We start from the raw sequence: 18,840 nt of genomic DNA on the forward strand, positions 1-18,840 counted from the left end.
CCAAGAAAATCCTGAGGCCTGTTGTGAAGTGCTGTGTTACCACAGCCACTAGATGGCAGAAGAGATCAGATCCGGGGGATTGGGGCAGGGAGAGGGAGGGAGGGACGGAGCAAGCACTTGTCTTTGGATGTTCCTTTGTAGACCAGATGGTGTTTCTGTGTCACTATGAAGAAATGTGTGTCACATCTGTGTGTCTGCACATACAGATGTGTGTATGTGTGTGCCTGTGAAGGTCTCTTGGGCATATGGGTAGAAAAAAGCAAACTGGATTAGGAATCAGAAGACCTGAGTGCTAGTCGTAACTCTCATTTACTCCCCACATGACCTCGGATAAGCCACCCAGCCTCACTGAGTTTTCATTTCCCTTTCTGTAGAAGGGGTGACAGCCTTGCTTATCTCTGGGGGCAGGGCAAAGCACAACGACACTTTGTGGACTGTGAAGGGCTGTACCCATGCACAGTGGGTCTCGCTGTGTGGTGTGTGGGTGAGTGTGTGTTTCTATGAGGGTGTACTTGCAGGGATGGACAAATCCTTGGTAATGTGGTATCCTTCATACGCATTGTCTGCTCCCTGTTGAGACTTTGGGATTATTCAGTATGTAGAATTAGCCAGTCATGGAAGAGTTGAGGGGAGGCTGAGAAAGAAAGCAGTATAACTCTCCTGGTTGAGATGAAGGAAGAGGGGAGGCCAGGATAGGCCTCCTGTGCTTTCACCCTGACCTCTGTGGGAGGGAGGCAGGGTTAGTGAGGCCTTCGTGGGGCTCCTCTCCTGGCTTGGGCAGGGGCCCACTGAAGCCTGGCTCTCCCCTGCTCAGCTCCCGTCTGTGCTGACCCGAGGGAGCAGCTCGGCCTCTCTGCACAACAGCACCATGCGCAGCACCATCTACCGGCTCATCCTCCACAGCCTGGACCCTCTGGGGGAAGGTAAGCAAGGCCTCCCCAGCCTGCGTGGTCTCCCTGTCCACTCCTTCCCTCCTGTGGCTGGACCAGAACTGGGACCTGCAAAACTGAGAGCAGTGGGTGGGGTGAGGGTGGGAATGGGAAGAGAGAGTTAGCAGAGGAGAGTGGGTGGTAAAGGCTGACAGCCTGGGAAATAGAGAGGAAGACACAGGACTCACCAGGAGAGGGCGCCAAGGAGCTAAGATCCTTAGGTATTCACATCCCATTACCTCCCTGCCTCTGTGTCCCCTCCTGTAAAATGAAGGGCTTTACCTGGAGTTAGTGAGGCCATGAGTGCCATGTGCCCTGCACTGGTCCATGTTGGGGCTGCCCTCAGTGACTTCCCCGTGAAGCCCACCACCCACAAGTTAGCCCCAGTGTCCCACAATCTCCAGCCAGGCAGCTTGGCTTAGGCTGACTGGCCAGGGCTGCCAGTGTAGGAACCTTCTCGTGTAGATTCCCGCAGCCCAGAATCTCTTTTTTTTTTTTTTTTTTTTTTTTTTAGATTTTATTTATTTATTTTTCCCCCCAAGGCCCCAGCAGATAGTTGTATGTCATAGTTGCACATCCTTCCAGTTGCTGTATGTGGGACGCGGCCTCAGCATGGCCGGAGAAGCGGTGCGTCGGTGCGCACCCGGGATCCGAACCCAGGCCGCCAGCAGCGGAGCGCGCGCACTTAACCACTAAGCCACGGGGCCGGCCCAGCCCAGAATCTCTTGAGTGGCACCTCTCTTCACTCTGTATTTGGCTCTGGAGTCTTAGGAAGCCTGCTAACCCCTCGCCCTGCCAGGAATCCCAAAGTATACCCTGGGAGCTGCCAGGACCACTTCTGGGGGTGGTGAGGGTCCAAGGTGCAGTGTGGGCTGATATCCAACTTGACAAATGGTGGGGGCAGCTGAGGTTCTCACCATCTACCTTATGAAGTCCTGCCTTCTGGCCCCCTTCCCCAGAGAGCTGCCCCCAACATGCTTCTCAGACACCTAAATGGCACCCCTCAGGTAGGCTGATGCTCTCCTTGGGCCCCTCCATCTCTGGGGCTTTGGTGCAGAACTGGGAGCTCAAGCAGGAGGCCCATCAAGGGAAGATTGGCCTTTGGGCAGAAGCCAAGGAGTAGGAATGCAGCTGGGCAGGAGGGCTGAGGACTGAGCTGAATATGGTACCAGAGACTGACCCATGAGCCCCAGGGAGCACCTCAACTGACCTTTCTGGTTCAGGGACAAATTTGGGGGAGCTCAGAATTTCCTCAGCCCTAAAGTGTCATCTTCAGACACAATATAGGGTTGTTGAGTGTTTAAAACAAGTATATTGTACTGTGAAAAGCAGAGTCAAAGACAAGGTGATCAAACCTTCTTAGAAAATCCTCAAGGTGAGCCTTGGCAGACACTGAGAGAGGCCACCCCCAAACGTCAGCTCCAGAAAAACAGTTCTCCTAGGGTTTCGAGAGGGGAGTCGACAGCACCCGGCAGCCTGAGGGTGATCAGTGCTGGGGTGTACCTGGAGATAAAGACCTTCTCCTGAGTGGGACCGCAGGGGACCCTGCATGGGTCACTTCCACAGCCAACAGCCGCCAGCTGGCCTACTTGTCCTAACAGGATTTTGTATGGCCAGGTCAGGCCGAGGGCAGAGGAGATTGATACTAAGGAGATGATCCGGCTGCACTGAGAGCTGAGAGGTCATGTGAGGAAACAAGCGCCGGGGGAGCCAGTGACAGTCATCCCAGGGAAGACGAGCATCCTCGCTACATTGTGTGCATTTGTGGCAGGCAGGGAACGACCCTCACGGCAAATGATTGCTGATACACTTTGGGATGCAGTCCTGATCAGAGAAGCCAACCCTGATTCTACACCTGAGATTCCATCCAGGAGGGCCTGGGACCACGCAGCAGCGTCTGTCTTTCCAGGTGTCCCAACTCTTTCCACAGAGCTGATCGATGGTCTGAACTTTCATTTACCCTGTGAAGGGGCTTTACCTCTCCAGGATCCCATGCCTCTTCTGGTGATTTCACTTGGATGTGTGTGTGTGTGAGAGAGAGAGACAGACAGAGACACACAGAGAGAAACAGAGACAGAGAGAAACAAAGGGAGGCCCTGCCACTGACCTGCTTTCCATGGAGGTATGGGAAATGAGAGGTTAGGGTGTGTGATGAGGGATGAGACGGTAAGAGGGGAACTAGGTTTTCCTGCCAGCCCCTCCAGGCAACAGTCAGCAGATATTCTCAGCACCAGGACTGGAACCAGGGGAGCCCTCCTTTGAAACATGTTGCTCAACAGAAGACTGCAGTGTTCGATCCATGCCCAGAGGGCACTGGAGTTGTCTGGATGAAGGAGGCAGTGGAGTGTCCACTCCTGACATCTCAGTTCTGATGAAGACCTCCTGGGCAGGCCCCCCAGGACACTTCGAGGGACCACACACGCCAGAGTGGTGGCTCTGCAGGATGGAGCTGGTTGTCAGAAGTGGCTGCTGCTGAACCAACTCTGAGAGTTTAGGAGACAGGTTGAGAGGAGGAAATTCCAGACCCATTTATGTTTCCTGCCCATCTTGGACCCAGGCAGAGTCTGATCCACCCAGCTTTCCAGATCGCACCATCTCAATCTGTCTTATTATGGACTAGAGGATCTTCAGGTTCCCTTCTAACTCAGACCCTCTGGAATGCTGGGTCTCATCACTGCAGAGTTGTTTCCTGGGTGAGACAGTGGCTCTCAACTACTGTTGTCAGTTCATCATTGTTGTCAAAGCTAAAACTTACATGGTGCCTTCTAGGTGCCAGGCACTCTTTTCAGCACCTTCACGTATAAATTCATTTATTCCTTCAACAACTCTGTAAGATTTTACAGATGAAGAATCTGAGGTACAGAGAGGTTAAGGAATCACCCAGTTAGGTCCATGGTTAGCAAGTGGCAGAACTAGGATTCAAACCCAGGCTGTCTGGCTCCAGAATCCGAGCTAACATAACAATATTTAATTGCAGCAATTAAAGTATTATTATTTATTTTGTCTCATGCACCCCCACATCAGTGATCTGAGGCTATCATGGTGTTGCCTTTGTAGAGAGGGGACACTGAGGCTTGGAGAGGGTACACAGTCTTCCCAAGGTCACCCAGTGCTCGCAGGGCAGAGCCAGCATGGAATCCAGAATAGACCCCACGACACCACTTTGTTCTATCAGTTGTGCCATTGTCCTCACCCTCCCGGACTGCACAGCTGTGAGGAGGACCCTCATGAGCCCTTGCATCTCCCACCTTGAAATTCCACATGTAAAGCACCTTGCATGTTGCCTGGAACATAGTCACATTGACAGAGAGTTGCCCTCCACATTTTTCTTGCCTGGAGATCAGGGCAGCACCATTCTGTGCACAATGCTCGGTGGGCCTCCAGCAAAGCATGTGCACAGGGATCTGGAAGGAGGCTTTGCTTGGGCTCCAGGTGTCTGGGGTCAAAAAGGGTGGCAGGGAGCTTGGTGGTCAGCTATTTCCCTTTCCCACTGGAGAGGGAAGGCTCATGAACATGGCCACCAGTAGTGCCCCTGGAGCTGTAGCAAAGCTTCTAGTAGAGTCATAGAAAGTAAATTGCGACGGACCTTACAGATAATCTAGTCCAAGGATGGCAAAAATGTCTCCCTGCCATTATTTCTCCATTCCCTGCCCCTCACAGACATCACTAATCGATCATGGTCCTCTCCTACCAAGCTTGGATCAGAATTCTCCTTAGTTCAGCACTCAGGCAGCCCTCACTTGAGCTCATAAAGGAAGTGAATCCTTTTTGTTGCCCCTGAGTCCAACCATATCATTTTACCAGAAAAGAAACAGGCCTAGTGAGGGAAAGTGACTTGCCCAAGGTCACAGCCAGTTAGTGACAGTGCAGGGAATTTAAGACAAAAGTTTGGAAATTGGGCACCATGAACAAGCCTAGTAGGACCAGAATCCAGACATGGCAACTCCCAGCCCAGCCTCTTCCCACACACTTCAGCAGCTCTGGCTGTCAGCTGACTAGCCTAACTGAAGGGTGTGGTCCCAGATAAGATGTGTTTCCTTTCTCATTCCCAGACCGTCCCTCCAAGGACAAGGAGGAGGAGAGCTTGAATCAGGAGGCCAAAGCCAAGCCTCAGGCCAAAGCAGAGAGCAAAGCAGAAGGTGAGAGAACGGTGAGACCAGCAGGTTTCTCCTGCCACCTTCCTCCCTCCTGTCAGCCAGGGCCTGAGGCATGCCTCTCGGCCTCTCTGGGCCAGTCCAGGAGTGATGATCTGGTGCTGTCCTGCACCCTCCTGTCCTCTGGCATCCTCCTCCCATTGTGCTCCCTCCCTGACATGGCTGCTGGCCCGAGGGTGGCCCTGTGGAACTCCCTCCGCACTCTCCTCAGAATGGGTAGGCAAGGCCAGGCAGGGGCTTTGAATTCCCACTTCTTTTTTTTGCTATATCTTGTCCCAGATGAGACTCTCGTGGACTCGGTTTCTTCTTCCTGTCACTGCTACACAAGGACAGTGCTGCTAGGGATTGGTCTGAGACCAGCAACCCCATGAGGGAAAGCCACCAGGGATCTGGTGACACAGAAGACCAGCATCTGTGTGGCAGCTGGGACAGGGGTAGTGAGACAGCTACTGCCCTGTGGGCTCTGCACAGCACACCAGGCCTGCCTGATGCACCCAGCAAGCCTTGAGGGAGGTAGAACAGCAGTCATTGTTCCCATTCTACAGACAAGGAAACTGAGACTCAGAGAGGTCAAATGACTTGACCAAAGCCACATAGCCAAGAAGTGAGAGAGCCTGTACCTAAACCCAGCTCTCCAGACTTTCCAAGTCTCCCTTCCCTGCAATCCTCTTCCAAGGCTTCCTTGCTGCTGCCTTTGAAATCATCAGGATCCTCTCCATGCAGTTGGTAGGGGAAGCGTGAGACCCTGAGGGCTGAGGCTTTGCCCTCTCCCTGCTCCAGTTGCCCAAGCTGTTCACAGCATCCTTGGCCACAGTGGCCAGGATAGAAATGTCTGTGAATACAGGGGGAGCAAGGATGGCCACTTCCCAGCTGTCCTCTCATCTGCAGACATCTCTGTGGATAGGACAATAACAATTCACATCATTTTACTTTTCCTATCTACAAGAAATTCCCCAAACAAACCTTCTGAGACCCTGAAGTGGACAAGTCCAATAGCCCTGTAGCCACACACACCAGTCTCTGCCAGCTGCCCTCAGAACCTGGCACACTCTTCTGACCTATCCCATGTTTATCCTTTAAAGAGGAGGAGCCGGCCAAGCTCCCTGCGGTCACAGTCACACCAGCCCCTGCTCCAGACGTCAAGGGAGATCAGGAGGAGGATCCTGGCGGTCAGGTAGGCACAAGCCTCTTCCCAGATGGAGGAACTTGAGAGGCCGAGGGAAGGACTTGCTGACCAAAAATCCTTCCTTCTTGAAGGTCTGAAGTGCTATTTGAGGTTCATTCCCCTTGGATAAGCATTGTCCTTTCTCTGAAGATCAGATACCCCACAGGGCCAGTTAATTCACCTTACACCTTAGTATGAGTGAGATAATATATATGAGAATGGGTTGCCAACTGTCACATGCTGTAAGAACATAAGGAATAACTGTTAGGGGGTCTGTTAGCAACTAGGGAACAGTGAGACCAGGCATCTGGAACTGCAGGGGTGAGCGGGGGTGACGGGGTTGCTGTGTAAAGGCCTTGGAAGCTTCTGAGGCACCTCAGCCTCATGGAGTTCTGACGCTGCTGTCTTCGGAGCCTCACAGCCTCTTCTTCCACCCTGCTCCTGCCAAACTGGACTGCTTGTCTCCATGCTTTTCTACCCCCAGGCCCACATGGTTTCCTCCCCCCTAGAATGCCATTTTCCCCTCCATCTTCATATCTGCTAACCTCAGGCCAGTGTAAATGCCTCCTTTGCTATGAAGCTTCCCTGACTGATCCCCCCAACGTGAATGCCCCTGGTACTTTGTCCTCTATGTATGAGTCTCTCTAGTTCCCCTGCTAGGTGGTGAGCTTCCTGAAGGGAGGATCTATGTCTGAGTTGTCTCTGTCTCCCCCACAGAGAAACACAATGCCTGGCACACAGCTGTGCTCAATAAGGGTTGAGTGACAGTAAATAAACAGTCTGTTTGCAAGTTCCAGCCCTGTTTGTTTTTTCTATTCGACACTCAGAAGCACTCAATTATATCTCAACCTTAAGCCAGCAACTTTGGGTTCAGTGTCTAAGACATCTTCATGGTATCATGAGTGTCCTGAGTAGGCCCATTACAGCCAGCTTAAGTAAAAGGGATTAGAGGATACAGAGGTGTCTCCTGCAATCCCAGGGCAGGATGTGAAGCTTGGTCTCACGAAGAGCTGGACCTAGGCCTGAGAGGGGATCTGTGACCCTGCTGGCTTCTCACTCCATGTCCTGCTCTCCCTCACATCCCCTTCTCTGTGTGCAGGCTCTGTCACTCAACCTTTCCGGGCAGCCTGGCTCCATTTGCTTCCGTATTGGCACACATAGCCCTAACCACTACCCCAGTCCTCTAGTCCACAGAGGGCTCAACCAGTGACTGGCTCCCAGTCTCAGAAGAGAGAATCCGTTCAAACAAGGTCACGGGTCAGGGATCCAGCCTGTGTCCAATCACCTGCGGCAGGGAGAGGTGGGGTGCTTTGACGCAAACACAGAAGAAGGGAGCCACTCATTCGGGGGCTATTTAGGTTACAGTTCTCAGAGAAGAGGGTGCAGGCTGGGCAGACACTCCCATAGCTATCTATTTAAATGACTTATCTCCTCCAGGAAGCCTTCTCTCCTGATGTGGGTGGGGAGGGAGGGCAGGAATTATTACAGACTAAAATTTTCTCACTCCGCATTCTCAATTCAAAGCACAGGCCTCACAGATAATAATATTTGACTTCTTCATCAGATGTTCTCAACCCTGGTTGCATATTAGAATAATTTGGGGAAGCTTTTAAAAATGCCCAGGCCCCACCCTCAGCCAGTTAAGTCAGAGTACCAGGAGTGGGTCCTTGGGTATGAATGTTTTTAAAGCCTCCAGGTGATTTTATTTATTTATTTATTTTGTGAGGAGATCAGCCCTGTGCTAACAGCTGCCAATCCTCCTCTTTTTTTGCTGAGGAAGACTGGCCCTGGGCTAACATCCGTGCCCATCTTCCTCCACTTTATATGGGACACTGACACAGCATGGCTTGCCAAGCAGTGCGTCGGTGTGTGCCCGGGATCCGAACTGGCGAACCCCGGGCTGCCGCAGCGGAGCGCGTGCACTTGACTGCTTGCGCCACCAGGCTGGCCCTGCTCCAGGTGATTTTCATATGCAGCAGAGTTGTGACACTGAGCATCCCTTGGGGGTTGGCTGTGTTATGAAATTTGTTACAGATGACATACTCCATGAGCACACAACCCAGGTCATTTGCTCAAGGGATTGGACCAGTACGTTGTTATAGGTTAGTTGGGAGCCTAATCTGAGGACCCTCAGAATCCATGGCTTTTAGAGTACATGGCGTCAGTCCAAGGTTCCCAAATACTGGTCTGTAGGTGGGTCTATTAGGAGCACTTGTGAGAATGTTAAAATAGATTCCTGGCTTCCAATCTCAGAGATGCTAATTCAGTTGGTCCAGTGGGGTGAGGAAATCTATATTTCTAATAAGCTCCCCAGGCTACCAGGTTTGGGGACCAAAGATCTCATTCAGCCCTGGCATTTGCAAAGCAGGGTAGCTTGGTGGTTAAGAGGCCAAGAGTTGGACTATCCATATTCAAATCCCAACTTCATCACTTACAAACTGTGTGGACCATGGGCAGGTTATTTAACTATTGTGTACCCATTTCTCCATCAGTCAGATGGGTTTAATGCTATCTATATCATAAGTTAATTAACTCATGAAACACAGGAAGTGCTAGCTGCAATTATTATTATTAAACCATTTAGCATGGTGCCTGGCACATAAAAAGTCTCAATAAATAGGTATTCTTATCATTATATTATACATGTAAGGTAATATAACAGTTTGGGAGTTTTAGTGGACTCAGCAATGTGATGTAACCACCAAAAGATATCATGCCATATTAGGCAACATTAATGAAAGCATAGTATCTAAGACAAGGGAGGTGATGATCCTATTTGACTCTGTGTGATGTTCTGTGTTCAGTTTTCGAAGCCTCCTCATGGCATATAAGCTAACTAGGATGAGTTCACCAAGATAGGAAGGAGGCTCTAGGGGGAGCATAGGGGAATGATAGAAGGACCTGGGAATCTTTAGCCCATGGAAGAGAGCTGTGTGTGGAAGAGTGACTAGCCTTGTTCTGTGTGGCTCTAAAGAGTAAACCTATACACGGGAGCAGAAGCTTGGTGTAAATATGGACTTCAAAGTAAGCAGAGTTGTCAAAGATGACAGAAGCTGCTTTAGGTGCCGAGCTCTCCATCCCTGGAAGTGATCACATAAAGACCAGAGAACCACTGGGTAGGAATGTTGTGAAGGGAATCTTGCTGAATGATTGCACTAGTTTTCTCCTCATACTCAAGTTTTTAGATAACATTCTTTTTATTTTTATTTTTATTTATTTATTTATTTTCCCCAAAGCCCCAGTAGATAGTTGTATGTCATAGTTGCACATCCTTCTACTTGCTGTATGTGGGACGCGGCCTCAGCATGGCCAGAGAAGCGGTGCGTCAGTGCGCGCCCGGGATCTGAACCCGGGCCGCCAGCAGCGGAGCGCACGCACTTAACCACTAAGCCACGGGGCCGGCCCTTAGATAACATTCTGAGAGGAAGAAGAACAAAAAATAACGAGGAAAAACTGGGAAGGAAAACAAGCAGAGCAGTGATCACACATTAACCTGTTGGCTTTGGACTGCAGGCAGGAGATGCAGCTGGAGCTGAGCACACAGGGGAAATGATGGGTGAAGAGGCTGAAGCCCCTGGGGAAGGTGAAACGGGAGAGCGAAGTGGAGGTGACACTCAACTAGAAGGTGGAGGTGAAACGGAAGCAGAAGGAAAAGATGAACGTGAAGGTGAAACGGAAGCAGGAGGCAAAGGAGACAGTGAAAATGAAGGTGAAATCCAAGCAGAAAGGAAAGGAAGTGATGATGGCGAAGGTGAAATCCAAGCAGGAGAAGGGGAAATGACAGGTGATGAAGGCGAAGCTGGAGAGCAGGAATTCAATGCTGAAAATCAAGGTGAAGCCAGAAGTGATGAGAGAGATATAGATGGTGAAGGGGGAGGCGATGGAGGTGACGGTGAAGATGAGGAGGAGGAAGAGGAGGAGGAAGAGGAAGAGGAGGAGGAGGAGCAAGAGGAGGAAGAGGAGGAAAATGAGGAGCCCTTGTCCCTGGAATGGCCTGAGACCAGGCAGAAGCAGGCCATTTACCTCTTCCTCCTGCCCATTGTGCTCCCGCTGTGGCTGACGGTGCCCGACGTCCGGAGGCTGGTGAGTTTGCCCAGCCATACCCCAGCTGTGCATCCCCAGAGAGGCTGTGCGGTCTCTAGGCACTCCCACTCAAGAGGAGGGAGGGGACAGGGCAAACCAGCTTGGCAGGGCTCAACCACAGGGAGGATCTGGGATGGAATCTGCAGCTCTGGAGGGACCGTGCACCTAGGGGGACATACTGATGGACTTGGGAGGCCCTAGAACGTGCTTATTTCCACCACTGTGAGCAATGTAAACTAGTCCCTCCTTGACTCCTCTCTGTTCCTTGATTTTAATATGGGAATGATGCCTCTACCCCTCTCCACATTTCACAGGGATATTGTGAAAGCCCAGGGTGGTATGTGCTATTTCTCTCCAGCATTCCTATTTATAGGGAAAGGTCTTATTCACATACTCCACCCAAAGGCGGACCATATGCTGTCTCTGAGTCTGGAGAGGGGCAGGGCGGGGAGAGGTTGCAGAAGCCACACCAAATCCCTAAAATGGTCTGGTTCTAGGGCAAGCAAAAAGCTCTCTTCAGTCTGGTGACCGCTGAACACCCTACTGGCCGGACTCCCCTATGGCCACCAACCTCATCCTTTCCCAGCCATCTCAAGGTCCTCACTGGAGACAGAGATCTCAGCTCTAAGATGTCCAGATCCCCTCCAGCACTCCTCCCGCAAATCTCATCACTGATTCTGGCCCTTGGAAGGGCCTCTGCAACTTATTTCTCTTCCATTTCAAACTTAAAATAGGAGTCGAGGAAGTTTTTTGTGATCACCTTCCTGGGATCCATCACGTGGATAGCCATGTTCTCATACCTCATGGTGTGGTGGGCTCACCAGGTGAGTGAACAGCAGGAACCAAATCCTGCATCAGATGATCTCAAGGACACTATTTTCCTTCAGGGTGAATTTCCAGTACCCAGGGAATAGTGAGGATCAAGTGAATTTGTACAGTTTCTACGTTGTTTGTAAAGGTTATAAGCAGACTTTTTATTCTAGTGAATGTAGTGCTTTTGAAGTGTGGCTCTTCTGTCTTATATTCACATTGTAGCATGACATAGAAGGCCCTTCACGATCTGCTTCCAGCTGACCATTTCTTATTAGCCTCATTCTCTGTTTTCTGTCAGGCATCCCCACTCCTCTCCACCTGGGGAAATCGTATACACTTGTGAGAGCCTGCTCAGTTTTGCCTCCTCTCTGGCATTTCATCAGTCTTCCTCTGAGTGCCCATGGCTTTTCTGTTCCACCTGGAACACTGCACTTAGCACAGAGCTGTAACTGTTGTTTACAAGCTTTTCTCTTTCAGGAGGTGGAGAGGAGGGGCTGTGTAGTACTGCTCGTACTTCTATCTCCAGCCTCTTAGTTCTTGGCACATGCAGGTGTCCATGGTTCTGGAAATGGAAACGGGTGACATGAACAGATCTTTGGAGGGGCAGTTCTTCAGGGAAGGTAGAGGTGTTGTAGTTGGAATGACAGTGAGAGGTGGTATCATAAATGAACTTTTAGTCCAGTTTAGAAAAGAGCAGCATTATTTCCTGAAGCCTTGAGCAGGGCCCCATTCTTTCTCTCTATGGCCTGTCTTTCCAACTGTTGGTTCTGCCATCACCCTACCTCACTCAGGCCAAGGGAGTGTGCTGAGCTCTGTGGAAGGTGTTGGGTTTGCACAAAGTAGTATGTGGTTGGTGCTTTGAAGAGCCTCAGATTTTTTACCTGCTTTTGCCATGGTTTCTCATTACTGTTACTGTTTACCAGGTTGGTGAAACAATAGGGATTTCTGAAGAGATTATGGGTTTGACAATCCTAGCAGCAGGCACGTCAATTCCTGACCTCATCACCAGTGTGATTGTTGCTCGGAAAGGCCTAGGAGACATGGCTGTGTCAAGCTCTGTGGGCAGTAACATATTTGATATCACCGTGGGGTGAGTGGCAAAGTTGCTTTCTAAGGCATATTAAGTATGACTGGAAAACACTGTTGGCTCTGTTCTCTGGTTTTCTGCTTCATTCATTATACATGGAATAAAAGAGCATTTATATTATTAGTTTCTACAAGGCAACAAAGTATTCTCCCTTCATTCATCACAGCCAGATGGAATAACAGAACTAAAATGCTGCCTGAAAGGTAACTGATTAGAATTTATAGTTGAATTGAAAAACCAAGTCCATTAAATTCTATTACCAAATACAGTCAAATGCTCTGCTCACTGACCTCCCAGGTGGTGGAGGCGGGGCTGGAAGGAGCAGTGACTCAATCTCATTTCCTGATATTCCTGCTCCTTTGCATTTGGGATCCTACCAGCTCAGAGGCTCTAAAAGCATTTTGTATAAACAAGCAAATGCCACATCCTCCTGCACCCATTCCCTTACCCTCTCCTCTCAACTTTGTCAGAGCAGAGCACCTGGGCTACTTTCATTTCCTGAAATCATGTCCTGGATTTGGGTGGTGGCTTTGGTTTCTTTAATTTGAATGTGTGTGTGTGTATGGGGGTGGGGCAGGTAAAAGTGCATCAGAGAGCCCTGATCACCAAAGAATTTAAAGAAATGTTATCCTGAGCTAGGCCTTATCATAAAAATGTAGAGATTAAAGAGTCACACATCAACCAATCTGGGTTAGTCATACAGAAGTCATGAAGTATGAGGGAAAAAACTCAGACCCAGAAGACTTCAGTTTTAATGTAGGCTCTGCCAGTTATTAGCTGTGAGTCTTTGGGCATGTAATTTACTTTCCCTGAACCTTAATTTCCTCATCTGTGAAATGGGGCTAATATTTTCTGTTCTGTTTCATACACTTGTATGTGTGTGTGTGTGTGTGTGTGTGTGTGTAAAAATAAGTGCTTTGTAAATGGTAAAATACTGTTTAAGTATATGCGATTATTATAAACATTAAGAATATTCACATTGTTTCTTCAATCTTACAGCTTACCCGTTCCTTGGTTTCTTTTCTCTCTTATCAATGGATTACAGCCTGTTCCAGTCAGCAGCAATGGCTTGTTTTGTGCAATTGTTTTGCTTTTTCTCATGCTCGTGTTTGTGATCTCTTCAATTGCATCATGCAAATGGAGAATGAACAAGATCCTGGGCTTCACAATGTTCCTCCTCTACTTTGTATTCCTGATAATCAGTGTGATGTTAGAAGATCGAATCATATCCTGTCCTGTTTCTGTCTGAGTCAGAGTCACTGTTGCTCAAAATGGACATGCATCAGAAAACCATGCCTGAAGTTACTGTAGGTCTTGTTACATTATTGAAAGAATGAACATGAGTCAGGAGAGTGAACTGACTGGCTGAGAGCCTCTGATGTGAATGTGATCCGGACTAAGTTTATGCTTGGAAACACCGGCAGTTTATTATGGAAGAAGAATCTCACCTCTGGAGGGATGGAGTTCCTACCCCTGCCTGATGCAGACAGCTATCACATGGAGGCCAGAAGAAGGACCCCTGGAGTCAGAGGGTTTTCTAAATGAGAGATAATTGGGGAGGAGGGCTGAGCCAGGCACTGTAGCAATAAGACAAGCTCCCATGCTCACAGTTCCCTGATCATTCCTGAAGGGCGACTGATCCAAAAGATGCAGATGTGGTCTACATCTCACCCTCCTGGCCCCTGCCCCAAGCACACCCTGCAATTTGCTGTCTCCTCTTTTTTCACAACATGAGGCTCTATCAATCAGGTTTGTAATCATTACAGGTTCAGTTACTGGTGAGTTTAAGGAGCCAAGGCTATAGGAAAAAAAGAAGTATAACAGGAATCAATTATTATTACACATCATAGTCCACTAAAGTGTGTACCAATATTTTATAGTTTAAAAGGAGGGGTACATTAGCTTACTGTTGCATTTCTGAAAAGTGAAATAAGTAGCCCAAGAAATTAAAGTTTATAATTTGCCCTTGAATTGGAAGGCACGGATATTAGAGAAGGAAAACTACTCTAAGAGCTATTTAAAAATATGTACTTATTGGGCCGGCCCTGTGGCTTGGTGGTTAAGTGCGCGCGCTGCAATGCTGGTGGCCCGGGTTCGGATCCCGGGTGCGCATCAAGGCACCACTTCTCCGTCCATCCTGAGGCTGAGTCCCACATACAGCAACTAGAAGGATGTGCAGCTATGACATACAACTATCTACTGGGGCTTTGGGGGGAAAAAATAAAATAAATAAAATCTTTAAAAATATGTACTTATTAGAAAATCCAAGTTAATGTTGTCTCCATCAAGTGGTCACCTTGAGGGATCAGACATTCTAACAAAGCTGTCCAGTCTCCAGCATATTCTCACCCAACAGTGACAGCTGCTAGTGGTGAGTGAGAAGGAAAGTAATTTTAACAAGAGTCCAAAGTCAGTAGAGCCAAATCTGGTTTCTAAAGTAAGAGATCAGTGGGGGCAATGCTACTTCTGTATGTCAACCTAGACAGGATTATAAAGCAAGAAGATTGATTTCTTGTGTGGTTTACAAGTGGATGTTAAGGCAATTACAAAGGAAAAATTCCAAAAATGCTTAACACAATGACAGCATGGTGAGAAAAAAAAAAGTATTACTACTTCCAAGGTAGCTAGTGTAAAAGGACTGTGATTTTAAAAATTGTGTGGTTACTTAAACATTTCATGTGGAATTTGAAGTGCTTGTATACTAAATACCACTCCTCGCTGCTTTTACTAGCATCAAGTTAAGGGACACATTAGAAATGAAACAGTTCTATGTCCCTGGTTTTGGAGCTCAGGTGACTGTAGATTGTGATGGTAAATACGGCTTTAATTACAAACACGAGAGCAGATTCACTGAAGACTAGAAGATAGCAGGACAGATGTGATGTGAAAAAAAAATCAAACATTTTGGTGTTGAAGGGCTGTGTTCAAAGTACTTCAGTCCATAATCCATCTTTTAAGATGGGCTGGTTAATTTATTTAATGGCCTCAATACCCCAGGATTCACATTCTTTGGAAATGACTTTTTATTAAATTTAATAAATTGTGAGTCCCAATGATTTTTTTTTTCCCCCAAAGCCCCAGTAGATAGTTGTGTGTCATAGCTGCACATCCTTCTAGTTGCTGTATGTGGGACGCCGCCTTAGCATGGCCGGAGAAGCGGTGCGTCGGTGCACACCCGGAATCCGAACCCGGGCCGCCAGCAGCAGAGCGTGCGCACTTAACCGCTAAGCCACGGGGCCAGCCCTAAAGTTTTTATTTTTTTTCTTAATTTTTTTTATTTTTATTTTTTTTGTGAGGAAGATCAGCCCTATGCTAACATCTGCCAATCCTCCTCTTTTTTTTGCTGAGGAAGACCAGCCCTGGGCTAACATCCGTGCCCATCTTCCACCACTTTATGTGGGACGCCGCCACAGCATGGCTTGCCAAGCAGTGCATCGGTGCGTGCCCGGGATCTGAACCGGCTAACCCCGGGCCACCGCAGCAGATGGCACGCACTTAACCACTTGCACCACCGGGCCAGCCCCCCTCAATGATTTTTATTTTACAAACATGGATGGGTTCATCCATATCTTTAGGTTACTTGGCCAGAATGCTCAAGAGAAGACTGATGAAGAATATGGAATCGTGTTCAAATTTCTTATTCTTAAATTAGTTATCCTCGTTCCTGATGCTGCTGCACTGCCTGGTCTCCATATGCCACGGCCTAAGAACAGGAGGAGAGAACAATGCCTATGGGAGGGAAATCCCAATACCAAAACTCTGGGTGCCAGCCTGGTCTCTGCAGCCAAGTCCAGCTAGCCATGGGGATGTCACCTCCTCACTGACAGCCCAGGATCTGATGTTCTTCCCCTGAATGACTGAGTGAGAGAGATGGACAGTGAAATGTTCTGAATGATAAAGTGCTGGACAGCCATTTAATGATTAAAATCAACTCTAATGATCTAACATCCTTTTCCTGAATTTCTGGAATTTCTCTTTGCCTAGAAAGGAAGTTTCTATCATTTTACACTATGAAAGAAAGGGTCAAGTACATATAATAAAAGCTGGGTCTTGATGGATGAGTGGGTGGGGGAGAAAGAGGAAATTTCAGGGAGATGGAATCATCAATTTGTTATGCTTGGAAATTAAAATTTTTGTCATACATTTACAAATGTACTATAATTTATTAAAATTATACTTGGTAGAGGTAAAGTACCATCTTAAAATGTCAAGATAATGGTGAGATGCTCCTCTCATTTGATAGGCAAAATCATCTGTATAGTTACATTGTACAAATTCTAGGTCATTCATTCAGCCTAGCAAGTCTGAAATGTCCCACATGGGTATCTTTTTTTTTTTTTTTTTTTTGGGAGGAAGATCAGCCCTGAGCTAACATCTGCCAATCCTCCTCTTTTTGCTGAGGAAGACTGGCCCTGGGCTAATATCCGTGCCCATCTTCCTCCGCTTTATATGGGACGCTGCCACAGCATGGCCTGACAAGCGGTGCATCGGTGCACGCCTGGGATCCGAACCCAGGCTGCCAGCAGCGGAGCGCGCACACTTAACCGCTACGCCCCAGGGCTGGCCCCTCACGTGGGTATCTGAATTGAAAGACTGGCTGGCACAGATGACTCCTTCTTCCGCCCCCTTGAGGTTGCATTTCCTTGATGGCCCTGGTAATAGGTTTGGGCCAAATTTCTAAAAATGTGAAACTCTTCCTAATTTAATGGGTTAAGATTCTATATAGTACCAGAAAAAAAGGATGCACTCCAGATGTTTGAAAATTGGTATATGTTTAAATGGTTACTATCCATTTTGAACGTTATATTGTATTCTCTTCAATAGATCTGAAAAAGTTTTTAACAAAATATAGGCTTGGCCTTTTATACAGTCTATATCATAATTATAATTTATTTAAAGATTGAGTATCAAAGGGGGCATAAATTGGAATTTAATATTTAGGACACAGCCTGGTAGATACATTAGAACTGGCTAGCCTTATGTGCCAAAGAATACCCTTGGTTGTGACTTCTTTTTTGTGGGAGGGTCCCCCGGCAGGTGCAGCCTGCTATGTGTTTTGGGACTGGTTGCTGTGAAAGGTACAAAGAGAGGGCTCATGATCAGGGCTGTCCATCCCTGGGGGGTCACTAGAGCTGGCAGGACACCCTGGCCTAAGGCTGCCTACACAACCAAAGGCACACTTCTCTTCAGGCCCTTCACTGGGATGAGTAGGCAAACCCTGGAGAATTTCATTTACAGAAAATTCCATCAGTTGCTCCAGTGGTTTTGTCTACTACTATGTTTGAAAAGAAAATCTTTAAATACTAAAGGAGGGAGCCATCTAAATGAATAGCAACTGTGGAAAGGCCACAGCAACTTTATCAGAAGAGTCTGTTACCATCTCAGAGAATAAGCACATGCACACAGAATTTTTGAATCAGGACAGAAATTCCTGTATTAGTTTGTGTGCTGCTAATTTTGTAAACAAAAATAATTAAGCCAGCAAGTGTACTTACTTTGAGGCCAGAGGAAGAGGGTAGTATGAAGGGATAATAAGAAGATACTAAGTACTGAGGATATTAAGGTAAACTGGTATGCAGCTGCTAGAGGATCAATTCTGAAATAGAACTTAGTCTTGTATCCAAACAGAAAGGCAGAGCATGATACCTCTAGCACGAAGGCGGGCCAAGAGCCCTCTCAAAGAGGCAGCCTGCTCTTTTCCTTCCTGTTCTGACATAACGTGCCTAATAGCAGCTGTCAAGTTCTAGTGGGAGAAATAAAAATAAAGCTGGGTTATCGCACATTACCGTACAAATGGGTATTTTCTTACCATATACTTACAAAGTATTTAGAAATACAACATAACTTGTATATACAGCAGGCTAACACTTGCTGTTTGCACTCAAGTACCATAATAATTACCAGCACAAAGTAAAATAAGTATTTATCACCTAAAATGCTGAACGAACATTTTCAGGGGCCATTTCTCTACATACAAAAATGGAAAGGCATATTAGAAAACCTTTTAATAAAATAAGGTGGTGGTTTTAGGGTTTTAAAGCAAACCCCTCCCAAAAAATCAGGAAAAAAAGACAAAAATCAGAATATGAACAGGCTGCATAATTCCCTGACAATAGGAGAAAAAAGCTGAATATGGAAATATATAAAATACAAATGTGTAACATTCAAAACACAATGGGAGGAAGTAGTAAACAAATTATACCAGGACACAGCATGGTTTATTTTCAACTATTAAATGTATAAACAAAACTAAGAATAAGAAAATAAGAGATAGATAATATAGTAAAAGGGCATCTCTCTCTAACATGATTGGCCGTGATTCTCTAAAATGTACGGTCATCAGAGTGAAAATTGAAGAAAAGTTTGTATAGAGTTATTTTAAAGGATGATCTATATTTTAAGCAGGGCTTACCACTTTCTATTCATGTTTTAGGTTTTATTTTTAAATACTAAATTTGTGCAAATAATATTCCCTGGGGATTAAAAGTAGGGGAAGCAAAACCCAACCAGAAGCAGAAACAAAACTTGTTGCGGGGGGAGGAGATAAAAATTACATTCACTTTTTCAAATGAGTTTGAACCGTAAAGAATGGGCTTTACCTCACTTTTT

At 47.3% G+C, this 18,840-nt stretch overlaps 2 protein-coding genes across 4 annotated transcripts in view; one reads left to right on the forward strand and one right to left on the reverse strand.

Moving 5' to 3' along the window:
* The window catches only part of SLC24A1 (solute carrier family 24 member 1), a 39,217-nt gene extending 22,854 nt beyond the window's left edge, over nucleotides 1–16,363 (forward strand). For 2 of the 3 annotated variants that reach the window (XM_087428550.1, XM_087428548.1), the window contains 7 exons: nucleotides 815–923; nucleotides 4,982–5,068; nucleotides 6,166–6,257; nucleotides 9,762–10,331; nucleotides 11,066–11,155; nucleotides 12,068–12,234; nucleotides 13,231–16,363. In XM_087428550.1, the coding sequence (XP_087284676.1) occupies nucleotides 815–923; nucleotides 4,982–5,068; nucleotides 6,166–6,257; nucleotides 9,762–10,331; nucleotides 11,066–11,155; nucleotides 12,068–12,234; nucleotides 13,231–13,480 (1,365 nt within the window). In that variant the 3' untranslated portion in view covers nucleotides 13,481–16,363. The remainder of the gene's footprint in view (nucleotides 1–814; nucleotides 924–4,981; nucleotides 5,069–6,165; nucleotides 6,258–9,761; nucleotides 10,332–11,065; nucleotides 11,156–12,067; nucleotides 12,235–13,230) is intronic. The other variant, XM_087428549.1, reaches the window with a different exon arrangement.
* Nucleotides 11,259–18,840, reverse strand: part of DENND4A (DENN domain containing 4A) — a 127,022-nt gene continuing 119,440 nt past the window's right edge. Inside the window, exon 34 of the mRNA XM_087428545.1 lies at nucleotides 11,259–11,706. The gene's annotated coding sequence lies outside the window, so the exon portion shown is untranslated. The remainder of the gene's footprint in view (nucleotides 11,707–18,840) is intronic.

This window comes from Ceratotherium simum, chromosome 3, assembly GCF_057802395.1.
Source record: "Ceratotherium simum simum isolate JZ-2026a chromosome 3, ASM5780239v1, whole genome shotgun sequence".
NCBI lineage: Eukaryota > Metazoa > Chordata > Mammalia > Perissodactyla > Rhinocerotidae > Ceratotherium > Ceratotherium simum.